At 45.4% G+C, this 21,495-nt stretch overlaps 1 protein-coding gene across 2 annotated transcripts in view; it reads right to left on the minus strand.

Annotated features, from left to right (window-relative positions):
- The window catches only part of si:ch73-61d6.3 (occludin), a 75,119-nt gene that overhangs the window by 31,829 nt on the left and 21,795 nt on the right, over positions 1-21,495 (minus strand). For both annotated transcript variants that reach the window (XM_034180136.1, XM_034180137.1), the window contains exons 3-4: positions 16,498-16,689; positions 14,694-14,861 (exon numbers count right to left, since the gene is read on the minus strand). In XM_034180136.1, the coding sequence (XP_034036027.1) occupies positions 14,694-14,861; positions 16,498-16,689 (360 nt within the window). The remainder of the gene's footprint in view (positions 1-14,693; positions 14,862-16,497; positions 16,690-21,495) is intronic.

Genomic DNA, 21,495 nt, shown 5'->3' on the forward strand with positions numbered 1-21,495 from the left:
CCTGTATTCTGTCTTTTTTAATTTTTGTGAGAATCCTTTTCTGTTTTACTGGACCACTTAGACCGTTTACATTCAAAGATCCTATTTTTATGTCATTTAACATTCAGAAGCTGTAAAACTCTGTAATGCATATTTAAAACAGTGACCCCAAAAAACAAAAGAACAATAACACAATATGGAACTAGAAAAAACATAAAAAACTTGACTTCCAAAAAGAAGAGTCACCTCCTCTGTTCTGACCTTGTTGGGGGGTCCAAGGGAAAGCCTCTCACATGGAGAGGGCCCAAAAAGGATAGCTGATGTGTCTATCTGAGTAAACACTTCTATCCTATATGTCCAACTAAAAATAAGTAGTAAAGGTTGCCTTCTCTCCCACGTTTGTGGTTTAGCCGAAAGAAGAAAACAAAGCCGATGATTCGCTGCCCTTTAATCAAGAGGATGCTCCGCGTCATCCTACTCGTCTGTTTCTTTCTGGAAGCTCCGCAATTTGGTCTTAGCTCTTTGTGTCACTGCAAATCCGCCGCTGTCCACTTGCTGCCATCCCAGAAGTTCCCGGAGCCGGGTCACCACGCAGGTCGCGTTGTTCTCCGGGACAGGCACCTCCACATCAAAGCCAAGGCACCGCAGCTCCTCGTAGACGTGCTGCGCGCTGCTGTAAGTGCGCGCGCCCGATTCCCAGTGTATCCTCATATTGGTGAATGGGGTTTGAAAGCGCACTCATTTTTCTTTGAGTGTTTTCTTGATCATGCTGTATTCCTTGCACTTGGCCACAATCTCTGGAGGATAGTCATGATCGAAGCAAATAGAGTTGGAGCCCACCTGAACTTTTTTCTTTTTCCACGCTTCTCTCAAGACCAGCTCCTTCGTTGAATGTTCCAGGAAATTGACAATGACAGCTCTTGGAAGGGCGCTGGGCGGTGGTTTGCTCGCCAGGGAGCGGTGGGCGTGCTGGATCCTCAGGTCACGAGGTATTTGCAGGTGTTCTTTAAGAAAGCTCTCGATAAACTGAAGGATGGGCATATTTTCCTCGATGCCCTCTGGCAAGTTAAAAATACGGAGATTATTCCTGCGTGACCTTGATTCAATATCAGTAGCTTTAAGCTGAAGTTTTCTCTGTTGCTCCAAACATGTGCACAGTAGTTTGGTGGCTTCTTCTACCCAGCTCTCTACTTGCGTTGTTCGTGATTCTGCTTCATCCATTCTGCACATCAGGCTTTTGACTTCGCTCATGGCGCTGTCCAGCTTACCGTTAAAGTCTCTGCCAAATCTGTCCAGCTTTTCATGTATTTCTTGACTTAGTTTGTCCAGGTTAAGCGCAGTGCCGCCTTGAAGTTCCTCTCTCAGCTCTTTTATTGCTCTCAGTACCTCAGAGTCCGCGTCTGGCGTGGCGTTGTTACTAGCTTTAGCTTGGTCTGAGTGGGAGCTAGCTTTAGCAGATGAAGTGTTCTTTTCTGGTTGAGATTTAGGCATTTTAGCTTTGTTTTCTGGTGAATATACAACCCCTGGCAAAAATTATGGAATTACCGGCCTCGGAGGATGTTCATTCAGTTGTTTAATTTTGTAGAAAAAAAGCAGATCACAGACATGACACAAAACTAAAGTCATTTCAAATGGCAACTTTCTGGCTTTAAGAAACACTATAAGAAATCAGGAAAAATAATTGTGGCAGTCAGTAACGGTTACTTTTTTAGACCAAGCAGAGGGAAAAAAAATATGGAATCACTCAATTCTGAGGAAAAAATTATGGAATCATGAAAAACAAAAGAACGCTCCAACACATCTCTAGTATTTTGTTGCACCACCTCTGGCTTTTATAACAGCTTGCAGTCTCTGAGGCATGGACTTAATGAGTGACAAACAGTACTCTTCATCAATCTGGCTCCAACTTTCTCTGATTGCTGTTGCCAGATCAGCTTTGCAGGTTGGAGCCTTGTCATGGACCATTTTCTTCAACTTCCACCAAAGATTTTCAATTGGATTAAGATCCGGACTATTTGCAGTCCATGACATTGACCCTATGTGTCTTTTTGCAAGGAATGTTTTCACAGTTTTTGCTCTATGGCAAGATGCATTATCATCTTGAAAAATGATTTCATCATCCCCAAACATCCTTTCAATTGATGGGATAAGAAAAGTGTCCAAAATATCAACGTAAACTTGTGCATTTATTGATGATGTAATGACAGCCATCTCCCCTGTTGTGTGGGCCACTGAAGAGGAGGTACTGCTGGCCCACCACCACCAGAGGGCGCCCTGCCTGGAGTGCGGGCTCCAGGCACCGGAGGGCGCTGCCGCCTCACAGGAGCAGCCAGGGTGACAGCTGTCACCCATCACCTGAGACAGCTGATATCAATCAACAGGGAGGTATATCAGCAGGACGGCATCTCCACCTCATTGCCGAGATATCGCTCTACTAAGGAGGTAACGTACTCAGCCAGTTGTGTTCTTGACGATAATACTTTGTTGTGTGTTGGATAGCAGATAGTGAGTAGTACAGCGGGAGACTGTATTGGACTTCTTGGATAAGTACTCACACTCCTGCACTTACCAGTATTTTCCTGACAAGAGGTGGAGGTGGTGTCTCCACCCTGTGTGTTGCTGGGTGCAGCCGCACCCACACCTGACTGTTTCTGTTCCTTGCCAGCAGTACCGGATCCGACGAGCGGAGGCAGTGGCCACCTGGGGTTCGGGACTTGGCGGCTCCAGTATCCCCGGGGTTCGGTGGCAGAGGAAATCGGGTGGTTCCGGTTCGACTCGGACAGACGTCTCCTATCGTCGAGCCTGCCCACACGACACCATTGGAATTCGGTTACTGCTGTATTTGTAATCTGTTGTGTTTGTTGTGTGAATTCACAACAGTAAAACTTTGTGATTTGACTTTCTCCATTGTCCGTTCATTTGCGCCCCCTGTTGTGGGTCCGTGTTCCTACACTTTCCCAACAGGATATCTCGGCCAGCGTCATGGATCCCGAAGGGCGTCAACCGGCTGTTGAACGGCCAATGGAAGAACAGGGCGCACAGGCGTCCTCAGGAGGGGTGATCGGTGAGTTGCAGCGGATCCTCACCGCTTTCACGACTCGGTTGGATGTGATGACTGAGCAGAACGTCCTCCTGAACCGCAGGGTGGAAGCTCTCGCCGCGCAGGTGGAAGCGCGCCCTCCGGGTGCCGCTGCAGCTCTCCCTCCCGTCGACCCTGTGCGTAACAGTGACGTTCCACTGGTCGTTCAACGACCCCTCCCACCTTCCCCTGAAGCTTACATAAGCCCCCCAGAGCCGTACGGAGGCTGTGTGGAGACGTGCGCGGACTTTCTTATGCAGTGTTCGCTCGTCTTCGCACAGCGTCCCGTCATCTACGCAACTGATGCTAGCAAGGTAGCTTATGTAATAAACCTGCTTCGCGGTGAGGCACGCGCTTGGGCTACAGCACTCTGGGAGCAGAATTCACGGCTCCTTCAGACATATGATGGGTTTATGAGGGAGTTCAGAAGAGTGTTTGATCACCCTAATAGAGGAGAAACCGCTTCAGCCGTGCTGCTGTCAATGAGACAGGAGCGCCGGAGTGCAGCTGCTTATGCAGTCGACTTCCGCATCGCGGCTGCGAGGTCCGGCTGGAATAGCACTGCCCTCCGCGCCGCCTTCGTAAACGGACTGTCTTTGGTTCTCAAGGAGCACCTGGTGGCTAAGGACGAACCGCGGGATTTAGATGGGCTCATCGATCTTGTCATACGACTAGACAACCGGTTAGAAGAACGTCGTCGGGAACGAGACCGCGCTCCGCCTTCCCCACGCTCCACGGCCCCCGCGCTCCGTGTGGCTACAGCTCCCCCTGCTGACGAAGCTATGGACACGAGCAGGGCAACATTTAGGGCACAAGATGCACAGAGGAGGCGGGCCCGCGGAGTATGTTTTGTTTGTGGCTCGATAGAGCACCACGTGAGAGACTGCCCCGAGCGGTTAAACACCAACGCCCGCCCCTAGAGACTGGGCTAGGGGTGGGCCGAGACATTCACGTGGGACACACCCACATTGCCACACGACTCCCAGTTACGATCCTTTATGAGGAATCAACCCTGAAGGCCCCAGCACTGGTGGACACGGGCTCTGAAGGGAATCTGTTAGACAGCAGATGGGCCAGGGAGATAGGGCTCCCTCTGGTGGCGCTTACCTCGCCTGTGCAGGTTCGAGCACTAGATGGCTCCCTACTCCCTCCGATCACGCACAAGACACCACCTGTAACTCTGGTGGTGTCAGGGAATCACCGGGAGGAGATCGAGTTTTTTGTGACTCCTGCCACCTCCCGTGTGGTTTTAGGATTTCCCTGGATGTTGAAGCACAATCCCCGGATTGATTGGCCGTCCGGGGTAGTGGTTCAGTGGAGCGAAACCTGCCATTGGGTGTGTCTAGGTTCCTCGGTTCCTCCCGGCTCCCAGGCTAAGGAGGAGGTCAGAGTCCCGCCCAATCTGGAGACGGTGCCGGTGGAGTACCATGACCTTGTCGACGTGTTCAGCAAGGATCTGGCGCTCACTCTTCCCCCCCACCGTCCGTATGATTGTGCCATTGATTTGGTTCCGGGCAGTGAGTTCCCGTCCAGTAGGCTGTACAACCTCTCACGGCCTGAGCGCGAATCATTGGAGACCTACATCCGGGACTCGTTAGCCGCCGGGTTGATCCGGAATTCCACCTCCCCGATGGGTGCAGGTTTCTTTTTTGTGGGTAAAAAAGACGGCGGACTTCGTCCATGCATTGATTACAGGGGACTGAACGAAATCACGGTTCGCAATCGATACCCGTTGCCCCTGTTGGATTCGGTGTTCACGCCACTGCATGGAGCCCGAATTTTCACCAAGCTCGATCTTAGAAATGCGTATCATCTGGTCCGGATCCGGAAGGGAGACGAGTGGAAGACGGCATTCAACACCCCCTTAGGTCACTTTGAGTACCTGGTCATGCCGTTCGGTCTCACAAATGCTCCCGCGACTTTCCAAGCGTTGGTTAACGATGTCTTGCGGGATTTCCTGCACCGGTTTGTCTTCGTATACCTAGACGATATACTCATCTTTTCTCCAGACCCTGAGACCCATGTCAAGCATGTACGTCAGGTCCTGCAGCGGTTGTTGGAGAACCGGCTGTTTGTGAAGGGCGAGAAGTGTGAGTTCCACCGCACGTCTTTGTCCTTCCTGGGGTTCATCATCTCCTCCAACTCCGTCGCTCCTGATCTGGCCAAGGTTGCGGCGGTGAGAGACTGGCCCCAACCCACGAGCCGTAGGAAGTTGCAACAGTTCCTAGGCTTTGCTAATTTCTACAGGAGGTTCATTAAGGGCTACAGTCAGGTAGTTAGCCCCCTGACAGCCCTGACCTCGCCAAAAGTTCCCTTCACCTGGTCGGATCGTTGCGATGCCGCGTTCAAGGAGTTGAAACGGCGCTTCTCGTCTGCACCCGTTCTGGTGCAGCCCGATCCTAGTCGCCAGTTAGTGGTTGAAGTGGACGCCTCGGACTCAGGGATAGGAGCCGTGCTGTCCCAGAGCGGGAAGACCGATAAGGTCCTTCACCCGTGTGCCTATTTTTCCCGCAGGTTGACCCCAGCCGAACGGAACTATGACGTCGGCAATCAAGAACTCCTTGCGGTGAAAGAGGCCCTTGAGGAGTGGAGACATCTGTTGGAGGGAACGTCCGTGCCATTCACGGTTTTCACTGACCAACGGAACCTGGAGTATATCAGGACCGCCAAGCGGCTGAATCCCAGGCAAGCCCGCTGGTCACTGTTCTTCGGCCATTTTGACTTCCGGATCACCTACCGTCCCGGGACCAAAAATCAAAGATCGGATGCTTTGTCCCGGGTACATGAAGATGAAGTCAGAACGGAGTCGTCGGATCCCATCATCCCGGAGTCCACTATCGTGGCCGCCCTCACCTGGGACGTGGAGAAGACCGTCCGGGAGGCCCTGACACGAGACCCGGACCCCGGAACCGGACCAAAGAGCAAACTCTACGTCCCACCAGAAGCTAGGGCTGCAGTTCTGGACTTCTGTCACGGTTCTAAGCTCTCCTGTCATCCTGGGGTGCGAAGAACCGTGGCAGTCGTCCAGCAGCGCTTCTGGTGGGCGTCCCTGGAGGCCGACGTCCGGGGTTACATCCAGGCCTGTACCACCTGCGCCAGGGGCAAGGCCGACCACCGCAAGACATCGGGATTGCTACAGCCGCTGCCCGTGCCTCATCGCCCCTGGTCTCACATCGGCCTGGATTTTGTCACGGGCCTTCCGCCGTCCCAGGGAAACACCATCATCCTCACGATAGTGGACCGATTCTCCAAGGCGGCCCACTTCGTGGCCCTCCCGAAGCTACCAACGGCCCAGGAGACAGCGGACCTCCTGGTCCACCACGTCGTCCGTCTGCATGGGATACCGTCAGACATCGTCTCCGATCGCGGTCCCCAGTTCTCCTCGCACGTCTGGAGGAGCTTCTGCCGGGAACTGGGGGCCACGGTCAGTCTCTCGTCCGGGTATCACCCCCAGACCAACGGGCAAGCAGAACGGGCCAACCAAGAGATGGAGCAGACCCTACGTTGTGTGACAGCCGCGCACCCGACGGCCTGGAGTACCCACCTGGCCGGGATCGAGTACGCCCACAACAGTCAAGTATCATCAGCCACCGGCCTCTCCCCTTTTGAGGTGTGTTTGGGGTATCAGCCCCCGTTGTTTCCGGTGGTTGAGGGAGAGGTCGGTGTGCCCTCGGTCCAGGTCCACCTAAGGAAGTGCCGTCGGGTGTGGTGTGCCGCCCGTTCTGCTTTGTTGAAGGCCCGGACGAGGGCGAAGACCCATGCAGACCGGCGGCGGACCCCGGCTCCCACGTATCGTCCTGGGCAGGAAGTGTGGTTGTCCACCAAGGACATTCCCCTACAAGTGGACTCCCCGAAACTACAGGAACGATACATTGGTCCGTTTAAAATTCTCAAGGTCATCAATCCCGCCGCAGTGAGGCTTCAGCTTCCGGCCTCACTGCGGATTCATCCAGTATTCCATGTTTCCAGAATCAAACCTCATCACACCTCACCCCTCTGCACTCCGGGTCCGGCACCACCTCCTGCCCGGATCATCGACGGCGAGCCGGCTTGGACTGTGCGCCGGCTCCTAGACGTCCGACGGATGGGCCGGGGTTTTCAGTATCTGGTGGACTGGGAAGGGTACGGCCCCGAAGAACGCTCCTGGGTGAAGAAGAGCTTCATCCTGGACCCGGCCCTCCTGGCCGACTTCTACCGTCGCCACCTGGACAAGCCTGGCCGTGCGCCAGGAGGCGCCCGTTGAGGTGGGGGGTCCTGTTGTGTGGGCCGCTGAAGAGGAGGTACTGCTGGCCCACCACCACCAGAGGGCGCCCTGCCTGGAGTGCGGGCTCCAGGCACCGGAGGGCGCTGCCGCCTCACAGGAGCAGCCAGGGTGACAGCTGTCACCCATCACCTGAGACAGCTGATATCAATCAACAGGGAGGTATATCAGCAGGACGGCATCTCCACCTCATTGCCGAGATATCGCTCTACTAAGGAGGTAACGTACTCAGCCAATTGTGTTCTTGACGATAATACTTTGTTGCTTGTGTGTTGGATAGCAGATAGTGAGTAGTACAGCGGGAGACTGTATTGGACTTCTTGGATAAGTACTCACACTCCTGCACTTACCAGTATTTTCCTGACAAGAGGTGGAGGTGGTGTCTCCACCCTGTGTGTTGCTGGGTGCAGCCGCACCCACACCTGACTGTTTCTGTTCCTTGCCAGCAGTACCGGATCCGACGAGCGGAGGCAGTGGCCACCTGGGGTTCGGGACTTGGCGGCTCCAGTATCCCCGGGGTTCGGTGGCAGAGGAAATCGGGTGGTTCCGGTTCGACTCGGACAGACGTCTCCTATCGTCGAGCCTGCCCACACGACACCATTGGAATTCGGTTACTGCTGTATTTGTAATCTGTTGTGTTTGTTGTGTGAATTCACAACAGTAAAACTTTGTGATTTGACTTTCTCCATTGTCCGTTCATTTGCGCCCCCTGTTGTGGGTCCGTGTTCCTACACTTTCCCAACATCCCCAGTGCCTTTACCTGACATGTAGCCCCATATCATCAATGACTGTGGAAATTTACATGTTCTCTTCAGGCAGTCATCTTTATAAATCCCATTGGAACGGCACCAAACAAAAGTTCCAGCATCATCACCTTGCCCAATGCAGATTCGAGATTCATCACTGAATATGACTTTCATCCAGTCATCCACGATTGCTTTTCCTTAGCCCATTGTAACCTTGTTTTTTTCTGTTTAGGTGTTAATGATGGCTTTCGTTTAGCTTTTCTGTATGTAAATCCCATTTCCTTTAGGCGGTTTCTTACAGTTCGGTCACAGACGTTGACTCCAGTTTCCTCCCATTCGTTCCTCATTTGTTTTGTTGTGCATTTTCGATTTTTGAGACATATTGCTTTAAGTTTTCTGTCTTGACGCTTTGATGTCTTCCTTGGTCTACCAGTATGTTTGCCTTTAACAACCTTCCCATGCTGTTTGTATTTGGTCCAGAGTGTAGACACAGCTGACTGTGAACAACCAACATCTTTTGCAACATTGCGTGATGATTTACCCTCTTTTAAGAGTTTGATAATCCTCTCCTTTGTTTCAATTGACATCTCTCGTGTTGGAGCCATGATTCATGTCAGTCCACTTGGTGCAACAGCTCTCCAAGGTGTGATCACTCCTTTTTAGATGCAGACTAACGAGCAGATCTGATTTGATGCAGGTGTTAGTTTTGGGGGTGAAAATTTACAGGGTGATTCCATAATTTATTCCTCAGAATTGAGTGAGTCCATATTTTTTTCCCTCTGCTTGGTCTAAAAAAGTAACCGTTACTGACTGCCACAATTTTTTTTTCTTGATTTCTTATAGTGTTTCTTAAAGCCAGAAAGTTGCCATTTGAAATGACTTTAGTTTTGTGTCATGTCTGTGATCTGCTTTTTTTCTACAAAATTAAACAACTGAATGAATATCCTCCGAGGCCGGTGATTCCATAATTTTTGCCAGGGGTTGTAATCCCTAGTAACAATCTTGCCCAGTTTAAGAATAAAAAAAAAGTTCGATTTTGGGATGTTCAAGTTTAAAGCGGGAGAGAGGTTCCTGACACGTCTACTCCATTCGCTCCACCGGAAGTCCGAGGGTTATAAATTTCAATTTCCAGACCCTCCAACAATATTTGTGCCTGCAGCGCTCGCTGTGCGGCTATGCCACACCAAGTTCTCCCCTATGCTGTAAAAAAATCCTGGTGAGAACCATGGTGGGAGATTACAGTCTTTAGTCGTGAACAGGATGAGACAAATACGAGGGCTGTCAATAAAGTAAGGGTCCTTTTTATTTTTTTCAGAAACTATATGGATTTCATTCATATGTTTTTACGTCAGACATGCTTGAACCCTCGTGCGCATGCGTGAGTTTTTCCACGCCTGTCGGTGACGTCATTCGCCTGTGAGCACTCCTTGTGGGAGGAGTCGTCCAGCCCCTCGTCGGAATTCCTTTGTCTGAGAAGTTGCTGAGAGACTGGCGCGTTGTTTGATCAAAAGTTTTTCTAAACCTGTGAGACACATCGAAGTGGACACGGTTCGAAAAATTAAGCTGGTTTTCAGTGAAAATTTTAACGGCTGATGAGAGATTTTGAGGTGATTCTGTCGCTTTAAGGACTTCCCACGGTGCGAGACGTCGCTCAGCGCTCTCAGCCGCCGTCGTCAGCCTGTTCAAGCTGAAAACCTCCACATTTCAGGCTCTATTGATCCAGGACGTCGTGAGAGAACAGAGAAGTTTCAGAAGAAGTCGGTTTCAGCATTTTATCCGGATATTCCACTGTTAAAGGAGATTTTTTTAATGAAAGACGTACGGACGGATCCGCGCGTCGAGACGCAGCCGACGCGGTGCGGCGGCACAGGAAAAACACCTCCGTGTTGATAACCATTTGTAAAATCCAGGCGGCTTTTGATGGCTTTCAGTGGAGTGAGTATATGAGAAATTGTTTAACAGGCAGGACATGTTCCAACTTGTCCTTAAGGCTTTCAACAGAGGTGTTTTTCCTGTGGCGGAGCGTCGCGGCGGATGCGTCCCGATGCGCGGACCTGTCCGCACGTCTTTCATTAAAAAAATCTCCTTTAACAGTGGAATATCCGGATAAAATGCTGAAACCGACTTCTTCTGAAACTTCTCTGTTCTCTCACGACGTCCTGGATCAATAGAACCTGAAATGTGGAGGTTTTCAGCTTGAACAGGCTGACGACGCCACCTGAGAGCGCTGCGCGACGTCTCGCACCGTGGGAAGTCCTTAAAGCGACAGAATCACCTCAAAATCTCTCATCAGCCGTTAAAATTTTCACTGAAAACCAGCTTAATTTTTCGAACCGTGTCCACTTCGATGTGTCTCACAGGTTTAGAAAAAATTTTGATCAAACAACGCGCCAGTCTCTCAGCAACTTCTCAGACAAAGGAATTCCGACAAAGGGCTGGACGACTCCTCCCACAAGGAGTGCTCACAGGCGAATGACGTCACCGACAGGCGTGGAAAAACTCACGCATGCGCACGAGGGTTCAAGCATGTCTGACGTAAAAACATATGAATGAAATCCATATAGTTTTTGAAAAAAATAAAAAGGACCGTTACTTTATTGACAGCCCTCGTATGACTCTGGTTTCCAAGTGGTGCACCATTCTGCACAACTTGCAGACATCTGGTAACAATGACGTTCAACACGGTGAACAAACAATGGCTATGAAACTCCTGACATCAGCTGCACAACCTCTATGTACGTATGTTCTTCTGTGCTAAACTCGTGTAGTTTAATCAAAACCACCAGAGAGTGGTGCTATAGCTACTAAAAGTGTAATAGCTACGCTTACTGGGTATTTTTTAATTCATGCCTACAAAACTAGTCCAAGAACTTTACACATCTGCCCAGTAGCTAAGCTCGTACAGCATATAGAAGGCCCTGCAGAAGTCGACTGATGACCTCATGCAGCAGACACAATGCAGCTTGCATGGATGAGCTGAATGAGGCGACTGTGTGAGGTCATCGGGGAGAACCAGGCCCCCCACAGCACAGCAAGAGAAACGAGTCCAATCTGAAACCAGCCACAGCCTGTTAGACTGTCACTGGACGTATTTAAAAGAGACACAGAATGTCATGCAGATGTGCAGGTAATGCAGAAGAAAAGCGGTAAAACTGTTGTGTGAAACATTTTCAATACAGTGCATCTGGAAAGTATTTATAGTGCTTCACTTTTTCCATATATTGTTATGTTACAGCCTTATTCCAAAATAGATGAAATTTTACACACAATACCCCATAATGACAACGTGAAAAAAGGTTTGTTTGCTTTTTTTTGTTGTTGTTGTTTTGAATTTTCAAATTTATTAACAATAAAAAAACTAAGAAATCTCATGTGTATAAGAATTCACTGCCTTTCCCATGAAGCTCAAAGTTGAGCTCAGGTGCATCCTGTTTCCACTGATCATCCTTGAGCTGTTTCTACAGCTTAAGTGGAGTCCACCTGGGGTAAATTCAGTTGACTGGACATGATTTGGAAAGGCACACACCTGTCTACATATAAGGTGCCACAGTTGACAGTGCATGTCAGAGCACAAACCAAGCATGAAGTCAAAGGAATTGTCTGTAGACCTCTGAGTCAGGATTGTCTTGAGGCACAAATCTGGGGAAGGGTACAGAAACATTTCCTGGCCTCTGTTGCTGTGCTCTCTCTCCCCCTTTCTTCTTTATTTTGCCAGTGCTGCTGATTACTGGACATACCTGTGGCAGCTGCAACACCTGCAATCAATCACCCTCACAGTATTCCCCTGGCTCTTCACTTCATCCTTGCCAGATTCTTGCATACCTCTCAGTGGTAACATGGCCTAAACTCTGTTTACCTTTGTCCCCAGTGTCTCCTAGTCAATGCTTCTGTGTTTTGTGTAACTCTGTCACTCTGTTTTGTTTTTTAAGTTTGCCATCACCACCAGCTCCACTGGCTATATCTGGCTAATTTGCTCCTGACCTCCCTCCAGACCACAGGTTCCTCCTCCTTCTGTGCCTCGGCAGCTACTCCTGTGGGCAAAATCCTCATTGTAAATAAAGCTTTCTGTATTTTATCCACAGTCTCATGCAATTCAGTCCACCTCCTTGGGTCCCCAACCCCAATCCTAAAGCCGAGTCCAGCAAGATTTGGAGCCTGCCCACAGTGCCAAAAGTACTAGTAACTGGTTTGCTGACCATTATATTAATGTACTTGTTTGGGCAGCCAACAGGCCTGACCTGATCATCACAGAGAATCTATGGGGTGTTGTCAAGGAAAAGACTCAAGACACCAAACCCAACGATACAGACGAGCTGAAGGTCCATTATTCATTCATTCATTAATTATTTTATACACACTTAAGGGTCACAAGGAAGCTGGATCCTTTCTCAGCAGATATAGGGCAAGAGGTGAGGTACACCCTGGACAGAATGCCAGTCTGCTGCAGGGCCACATAGAGACAGACAACCACATTCACACTCCCACTCATACCTACGCTCAATTTAAAGTTTCCAATTTAACTAACGTGTATGTTTTCAGAAGTGGGAGGAATCCAGAGCACCCAGAGAGAACCCACACAAACATGATGCAAACATGCACACTTAGATTGTAAAGATATTTCTTTCTTTTTACTTTTTGTTCTGCCTTAATTATCACAATTTAAAATTGAAAACAAAGCTTAAAACATTTTAGTTTATATGTATAAAATGACTCCCTTCGGCTGCTCCCTTGTTTTCAGACAGGGTCACCACAGCAAATCCAAGGTGGATCTGCATGTTGATTTGACACACGTTTTACACCGGATGCCCTTCCTGACACAACTCCACATTATATGGAGAAATGTGGCAGGGGTGGGGTTTGAACCGGGAACCTTCCGCACTGAAACCACTAGCTATAAAACTATAACTATAATATTTTCACTTTATGAAATAAATGACTTTTCTGCAAAATTACATTTTTTTTAAACCCACTTATTCCAGTTGCGGGTCATGGAGGGTTAAAGACTATGCAAGTAGTATATATAAAACGTAGGGAAATTCTTCTCTAAACTCTAGTCTAAAATAAATGTGGAATAAATTTTGAAGTATTTCATCATGAAATTATAAAATGTCTTGTTCTTGACAGTACATGTATACATTTATTTTGCCACAAAACTGGAAAGAAGTTAGGCCCCTCTAATCGTTTTTCATGGCATTTTCCTGCATTTGCCAGAGACACTGATCATACGACTTCATGCAGTTTACAGATGTGATCAATAAATAAATTTACAAAGCAAAATAACTATGGGTCATTTAAATATGGCTGTATACTACTGTTACAAAGTAAGTTTTCACATTCACTCTGTGACTATTGAATGTGACCACATTCTGTCAAACATTCTCCTGGTTTCTAGAAATGAAGTCTTAATACATCTATGATATTTCTAACTTGAGATATTATTTGTTCTTTATTCAATCACTGTTACAGCTCACCAACTGTCACTGTCTAAAGCATTTGAACTGAAGAAGGTAAATTCAATAATCAGCTCATATCTCAGGTAACAACGTGCCGCTGTACAAATCTGAGGTTAGTTCTGTAGAAACCACCTGCCAGCTTACTGTTTTCTGGGCTGGTTAATGATTACTTAGAGTGAAACCAGGCAGTACACCATGAGCAAACAATGTCTGGCTGCTATCAGCTGTGACCCTGAACAAAGTGACCCAGTCACAGAAAACACTGTCAGTAATGTTCTCGTTTCCACACTGGTGCTATGAATTGATCTGTATACGACACACCTTTTAGACTTGAAACTTGTAAAGATGGGTAATGAGAACACGTAAGCATCATAATATTGTTGAGCAACATTTAAAACAACTAGCGTGTTGCCCGTGGGGATCCACGGGCTCCAGATTGGGTAGTGTTTATAAAATAGGTAGCTGACGTTTTTCAAGGGTGGTAATAAATTAAGCAAAGCTTGTATAATGAGTTGGAATAGTGTGTAAATCCAGGATGTTTTTAGAGCCCTAGACCTCAACAATTTTTAGAAGAGAAACTCAAGCCTTTTATTTCCTGTTAATTATGGAATTTTTAATGTTAATTTACTGCATTAATGTACTTATAAATTGTTTAGGTTCTTGTTATCATATACAAGGTCTGTTAGAAAAGTATTGGACCTTTTTATTTTTTTCAAAAACCTGATGGATTTGAATCACGTGTGCTTGCATGAGCAAACCTTGATCCTTTGTGCGCATGTGTGAACTTTTTCACGCCTGTCGAGTGCATCATTTTCTGGTAAGCAGCCTTTGTGTAGGACATGTGTCGTGCGCTCGGCGTTTTTTCATTCCAAGGAAAAGACGGAACGACTGGAGCAGCACCGCATCAAATTTTGCCAGAAACTGGGCTTTGGTTGCTGAACCCCATTGTGGAGAAAATGCATAAAAGTTGAACATTTCATTGTCTAATCAAATCTGACAGTGGACATTGTTTTCCATCAACTCATTTTAGGATGGATTTAAGCTGTTTGTGACCCACTGCAAGCTGCACAGTCAAATCTAGGTCAAGGTCAGCTGGGATCAAAATGTGATTTCTGTAAATCTGATGTAAACTCTGTTTCATTAAACTGTGGCTGTCGTCTGTGTGTGTCTCTTACCCATTCCTCTACATCTCTGCCCTCTGAGGCTTTCCCACCAGCAAGAGGCTGTTCCCAGTAAATGTTGGGTTTCCCATAGCGCCAGATCTTGCCTCTTGTTTTCAGTGCAAAGAATGCAGCAACACTCAATGCAATGACAACCAGGAATCCACACACCATAGCAATTCCCTAGAAAAGCAATGACAAGTTCTTAAACAGAGAAGCTTGACGCAAAACACAAATCCTGACACTGTGGAGCCAAAAATCTAACAAATGTACTTGTAAAAGAAATTTTACTGTTTAACAAATGTATTATTTGTCTCACATTTCCCACATAAGCAGTGACATTCTCTATTAATGTAAGAAACAGGAGTCTAATAATGCCATGAAATAATGAAAAAATAAAACTGCTGAGCATGTTTAAGCGTACAATTACAGTAACACAGTACATGTGACTCCTGACCAACAATTCATTCTAATCCGTTGAATCTGGGTCTGTCTGCAGTTGGACCAAATTGCATTTTTGGATAATAACTTGTGCCACATTCACGACCTGTAATTTTTGTAAACATACAGTAAAAAAAGATAAAGAAACAAGGTGAAATAATCTGATATTTTATCCAACAACACGTCTGGTGCCAGAAGTTAATAATAAATTCATTTACGTAACATGAGTATGACCTTTTTATTTCTATTTTTTTATTTTACTATTGATTACATATATTTAATGTTGTTTCACAGTCTTACTGAGTGTTGTTTATGTGACTCGTGCCTGTGTACCAAGTATCACATATTTTGTTTTGTTTATTAACAGTAATTGTACAAAGCATCCTAAAAAAGTGCTTACATTTTCAAATAATCCACATACGGACCAGATAACAGAGCAAAATCGAACTATTTTTGCATAAGTAATATATAAATGAACGGACTGACATGAAATTCCTCAGCTGTTCTATGGGCATTAAGCTCATTGCATATTGTAGCAATGCAGATGTGGGGAAAAACCCTCCTATGTGTAGAGTATGGCTGCTGCAACTAATGTTTATTTTCATGATCGATCTGGAGATAAATTTCTCTTAATCAATGTAATTGTTTATTCCATAAAATGTCAGAAAATCATGAACAATCTTGATGACAAGAAATGAAACAGCCAAATATTTTGTATTGGGGGGGTGATAGTCCAGTGGTTAAGCCGCGGGCTTGAGACCAGAGGATCCTCGGTTCAAATCCCAGCCTGACTGGAAAATCACTAAGGACTCTTGGACAAGGTCCCTAATCCCCAAGTTGCTCCCAGTGTGCAGTGAGCGCCTTGCATAGCACCACCCTGACATCAGTGTGTGAATGTGAGGCATCACTGTAAAGCACTTTGGGCTTCTGATTCAGGTGGAAAAGTGCTATATAAATGCAGTCCATTTACCATTTATTGTCCACAACCTTAAGATATTCTGTTTACTATCAGAAAAGAGTAAAGAATTTACTAAAGAAACTGACATTTTCACATTTAAGAAAGTGAGATGATCAGTTATAATGATCAACTGAAACAATCAATTGTAAAAAAATAGTTGATTAATAATTAATAATTGTCTTGCACTGAGTCACACGCAAGAGTCATGCAGTTGTGACAGTGTAAGCAAGTCACTGAGTTACAAACTGGTGGAATCACGTCCTTCATTTTCATCATCAAAAGAATACCGTTTATTTGAGCGTTTGGCTATTTTCAGTAATGTCTGGCTCATCAATGTACAAGCAATGCTGCTAATAAAACCACAAATGGTGAGATATATGGACATTCTCAATTAAATTCAGGGGGAAAAATAGTACACACCTCTTGAGGATCCACAAAGCAGTAGTGGTAGAGATACTGGTTGTACATGGGGAATCCTCCCACTCCACCCATCTGAGAGTAACTAGTTTGGTAGAGGTTCTGACACATCATCAGCATTGGATTGTATATCATACTGGAGGATCCCTGAGCCATTGGGTTCACCCCGACAATATAGACAATACTTATAATGCCCTGTGAAAGATATACAGTTAGTGTAACAACAACAGAGATACTTTGACATTTGAAAGATCCATCAGCCATGTCTGAAGGACTCACAGTACACTAAGAGTATGCCCCCGTAATCTGTTACACGACCACACTACATCACTACATGATGTGATCATATGATGACGGCAACCACATAAACTCTGTGACTAACTGGACACTATTCATGAGTAGCAGAAAAGAGTAAAATAAAAATTCAGCACCAGAGTTCAAAATGTAACTTAGGAAAAGTCGAGCAAAGTCTGACTTCAGTTTATGTGCAGAAAAGCACAAATTTAACTGAGAATTCTACTTATCAAACATCTATAAACCTCAGATGACCTGGAATAAAGTTAACAGATTTGTTTAGATAGAAAAAAAACAAAACATTCCTTTCGATTCAGATGAGTAATCAGCCCAAAGTGAAAACAAGCTCATTGCAGATATTTAGTGAAGTTTTGAGGGACTGTTGTTATTGGTTGGGATGTGAAATGTAAATGTAAAAGTAAGACATCATTGTGAGTTGCTTCAACTTCATACAACTGTAGGCAACATTGAAAAGGGTGTTACTGTCCATTTTCCACCAGCAGCATGTGTGTGTGTGTGGCTGTGTGTTTTAACTGGCACACCCAGCTGACTTCACCATCGGTCAGCTGACAGGATGTGACTGAAAGAACACTCAATGTTGAAAGTGTTATAAACATAAAAGTATAAACAGATACGTATAGTCTCACCATCTGAACCAACAACCTTTCCTCTTACTTAAGTACTTCATGTTACCAGTGTGATGTTAACAGATCATTTCTCTGTATATATATATATATATATATATTTTTATTTTATTTTTTTTTTTGCGTGCAGTTTGCGTTAGATGAAAAATAGGCACCGCCTCAATTCTCCAGAGGGTCATAGCAGCCGTGGTACGAGACACACATCTGGGAAATTCCTCTGCTGCTTCTCTCGTGCAGGTGGTGCACAAGGTGTAATATGTTAAAAGGGCCACCAAAATGAAAATCAACAACACACAACACTGCTACCACACACACAACGCATCTGGTGTGTTTCAGGCCCTAGGCCTCACGTGGGACATTTCCTTGTTATTCACAGAAATGCAAAGATAACATCCAATGCATACATACGAGGTCTGTTAGAAAATTATCCGACCTTTTTATTTTTTCAAAAACCTTATGGATTTGAATCACGTGTGCTTGCATGAGCAAACCTTGAACCTTCATGCACATGCGTGAATTTTTTCACGCCTGTCGATTGCGTCATTTGCTTGTAAACAGCCTTTGTGTGAGGATGGGTGGAGTCTCTCCTCGTTTTTTCTTTGCAAGGAAAATGGCGGAACGACTGGAACAGCGCGACTGCATCAAATTTTGCCAGAAACTGGGTGACAGCCAGGTGGAAACCATTCAGATTATTCAGACTGGTTTAAAGACGGCCGCACAACGGTGGAGAGCGAGCCATGCTCCGGTTGGCCATCAACATGCTGAAATGACCAGATCATTTCCACAAGTGAACGCTGTGGTGATGTGGGACCGTCGTGTGATTATCCGAGAAATTGTGGAAGAGGTGGACATCAGCACTTTTTCGGAACATTCCGCTGTGACAGAAGATTTGGCCATGAAAAGAGTTGCAGCGAAATTCATGCCGATGGCTTTGGCACGAAGCTGATGGCGGAGCAAAAACGCCACTGTGTTGAAGCCTCACAGGACATGGTGTGACATGCCCAGCTCTTCCACAATTTCTCGGATAATCACACGACGGTCCCACATCACCACAGCGTTCACTTTGGAAATGATCCGGTCATTTCAGCATGTTGATGGCCGACCAGAGCGCGGCTCGCTCTCCACCGTTTGCGGCCGTCTTTAAACCGGTTGTACCGCTCCTTAATCTGTGTGATGCCCAGAGGATCGTCACCGAAAGCCGTCTGAATAATCCGAATGGTTTCCACCTGGCTGTCGCCCAGTTTCTGGCAAAATTTGATGCAGTCGCGCTGCTCCAGTCATTCCGCCATTTCCTTGCAAAGAAAAAACGACGAGAGACTCCATCCATCCTCACACAAAGGCTGCTTACAAGCAAATGATGCAAATGACAGGCGTGAAAAAATTCATGCATGCGCACAAAGGTTCAAGGTTTGCTCATGCAAGCACACGTGATTCAAATCCATAAGGTTTTTGAAAAAAATAAAAAGGTCTGATACTTTTCTAACAGACCTCGTATAGTACATACACATATCCTGAACAATCAATTCCTTTTTGCTAAAAACAAACAACTGGAACATGGAAACAATGTCAACAATGACACCAAGAAATAGATGGGCTACTTCAGGGAAACCTACTGCCTATGTATCAGATAAGAAGAACAATAATATCTTTTTAGGCTTTATTTATCAGTAAAATATTACTGGACACAATTAGTCATGTTTTTGGTGCATTCAGCTAGTGTCCATGGGGCTCATGTCTTCATGTAAAAGGATTAAGATATCTATATTATCATAGCCAAGTGGCCTCTGTGTGAGTGCGTGCGTGTGTATGGCTTCAATCACCAGAAACCGAGGAGAGCTGTCATTTTCCATTTGGTATGCTTATGCATTTTGGATCAAGGATGAACGCTGCAAAAACGGAAAGCTGAGAGGACTAATACTTTTGGAGAAATTAGCAATTTTACCTCACTAGTAAACAATGGATACTGTGCTGCAATGCACCATGGGAGTTCGGGGTTTTGATGTTTAAATGTTGTTATTGTGGTTCATGGTAGTTTAACAGTGTTATTAGTGTTACTGACTCATTGTGTTTTTGTAGCTCAACTGGTTTAGCACAGGGGTTTTCAATGTGTGGGAGAGTGAGCCCACCTCAGAGAACAAATTAATAGCTGCACCCCCCACCCCCACATACACACAATTTCATCTTCATGTGTTTCTTTTAATTCTTTTACACATCTTATACACATTTTAAAAATATTTGTGTGTTTTTAAGGAAATGTCTATGCATTTACACATTTTAGTCTTTGTAAACATTTTAAATGACTTTCTATTCTTTCACACATTTTACACCTTTTTCAAACATTTTAAACGTGTTTTAAAGAACTTTCTGTTCTTCTATTTTTACCTTTTGTCATAGTTTAAATATTTTTTTTAAACATTTAACATCTCTGTGTGTTTTTAAATGTCTTTGGCATAACTAACACATTTGAACATAATATTAATTCAACTTCAGGGATGGGTATTGATCAGATTTTATCGATATCGATGCCATTATCGATTCCGCTTATTGATCCAATTCCTTATCGATTCCCTTATCAATACCTCCTATGAATTTTCTGTGTACTACAAAAAAGGCTTTACAGGTTTTCTATGTCAATAACATTTTATTGAATCTTAAAGTAAATAAATATGAAATTGGTTACGGGATCCTATAATAAAAATAAAATCTGTACTTTCGAAAAAGCAATTTCCTTTCAGACATTAATTTCACGAATGTCACTCCATAACGCTAAGCTGCATGTCAACATCAATGTAATTCATAAATAATGCAGGATGTCTCATTTTGGGAGGAAAAAAAAACGTTTTAGTCTGTTATAGTTTGTTGTCTGTGTTACAATGTTTGGAAAGAGGCGTCATTTGATTTAAAACGGTGATTCGCTTTGAAGTTATTAATTCCAGCCGGACTCTAACGTGACTCAGCAGAGAGTGGTGCAGCGTTTGGAGCAGTCCGAACGGAACGGAGGACGATTCTCATTTCTTCCCTGCAACAAGGTGAGAGAACCAGTTAGTAACTTTAATCTGCAGAAAAGTGACTCACAATTGACATTTTTAAATGGCTTTGGGAGAGGTTAAGAAGCGGACTTGCCGCTTCTGAAAAGCAGCAAAGCAATGAACCAACGAAGCAGTGGGTTGGGGCACTGCTTCGTTGGTTCAAGCTTCAAGAACAGCTGCTGCAGAAGCCGTTGATTACAGGCCCACTGCAGGGTCTGAAATCAATATAGGAAAATGATCATTTTCCTGCTAAAACACCCTCAAAAACAGCGGCAGGGCTCGAAATAGTATGTGCATGTGCTAGTTTGTGCACGTATTATTCGAGCGGTGCACGTAATTTTATACTACACTTGCACTGGTGCAAGTCACTTTATTCAAGTTTTATCAATTATAAGCACCAGTAAAATGAACCAATAAAGGAAAAGGAAAAACAATTTCCAGTGTGTTGTCTTTGTCTTCCCTGCGTTTTATGACTCTCACACACAGAGCGCGTTGCTATGCTCTATTTGTTGTGTTAGTGCGCGCACATGTAAACAAAGAAAAGAAAAAAACTGGCTGCCGCTGCGGTTCCTTGTTCTCTCTGCCCTCAAACTCTGTCATCATTGTGTTATAAACGAGTCACCATTTGTTTTATTATACATCTGTGTAGTTAATAAAATTCTCTTCACAGACGATTAGTTCGCGTGCGCACATGAAAAAAAAAACTGGCTGTCGCTGTGGTTACATTACGGAACCTGGGAGAGGTCACTTAAAGTGATTTTTTTTTTTCTGGCCATGATCATTTGTGCACACGTTTTCCTTTAATTGAGCACACAAATTAATAAAATGTGCTCTCAAATTAATAAAACGTGCGCACGTTTTCCTGGCCGTGATAATTCGTGCACACGTTTTCCTTTAATTGAACCCTCGAATTAATAAAACGTGCGCACATTTTCCTTTCGGTCAAAATGAACTCCATAATATGACCTAAACTGTCATCCTCACCACGGGAAGACGCTTCGACCTCAGCATCCTTTTTAATGTGCTTAAACTAC

The sequence above is a fragment of the Thalassophryne amazonica genome, chromosome 10, assembly GCF_902500255.1.
Source record: "Thalassophryne amazonica chromosome 10, fThaAma1.1, whole genome shotgun sequence".
Taxonomy (NCBI): Eukaryota; Metazoa; Chordata; class Actinopteri; order Batrachoidiformes; family Batrachoididae; genus Thalassophryne; species Thalassophryne amazonica.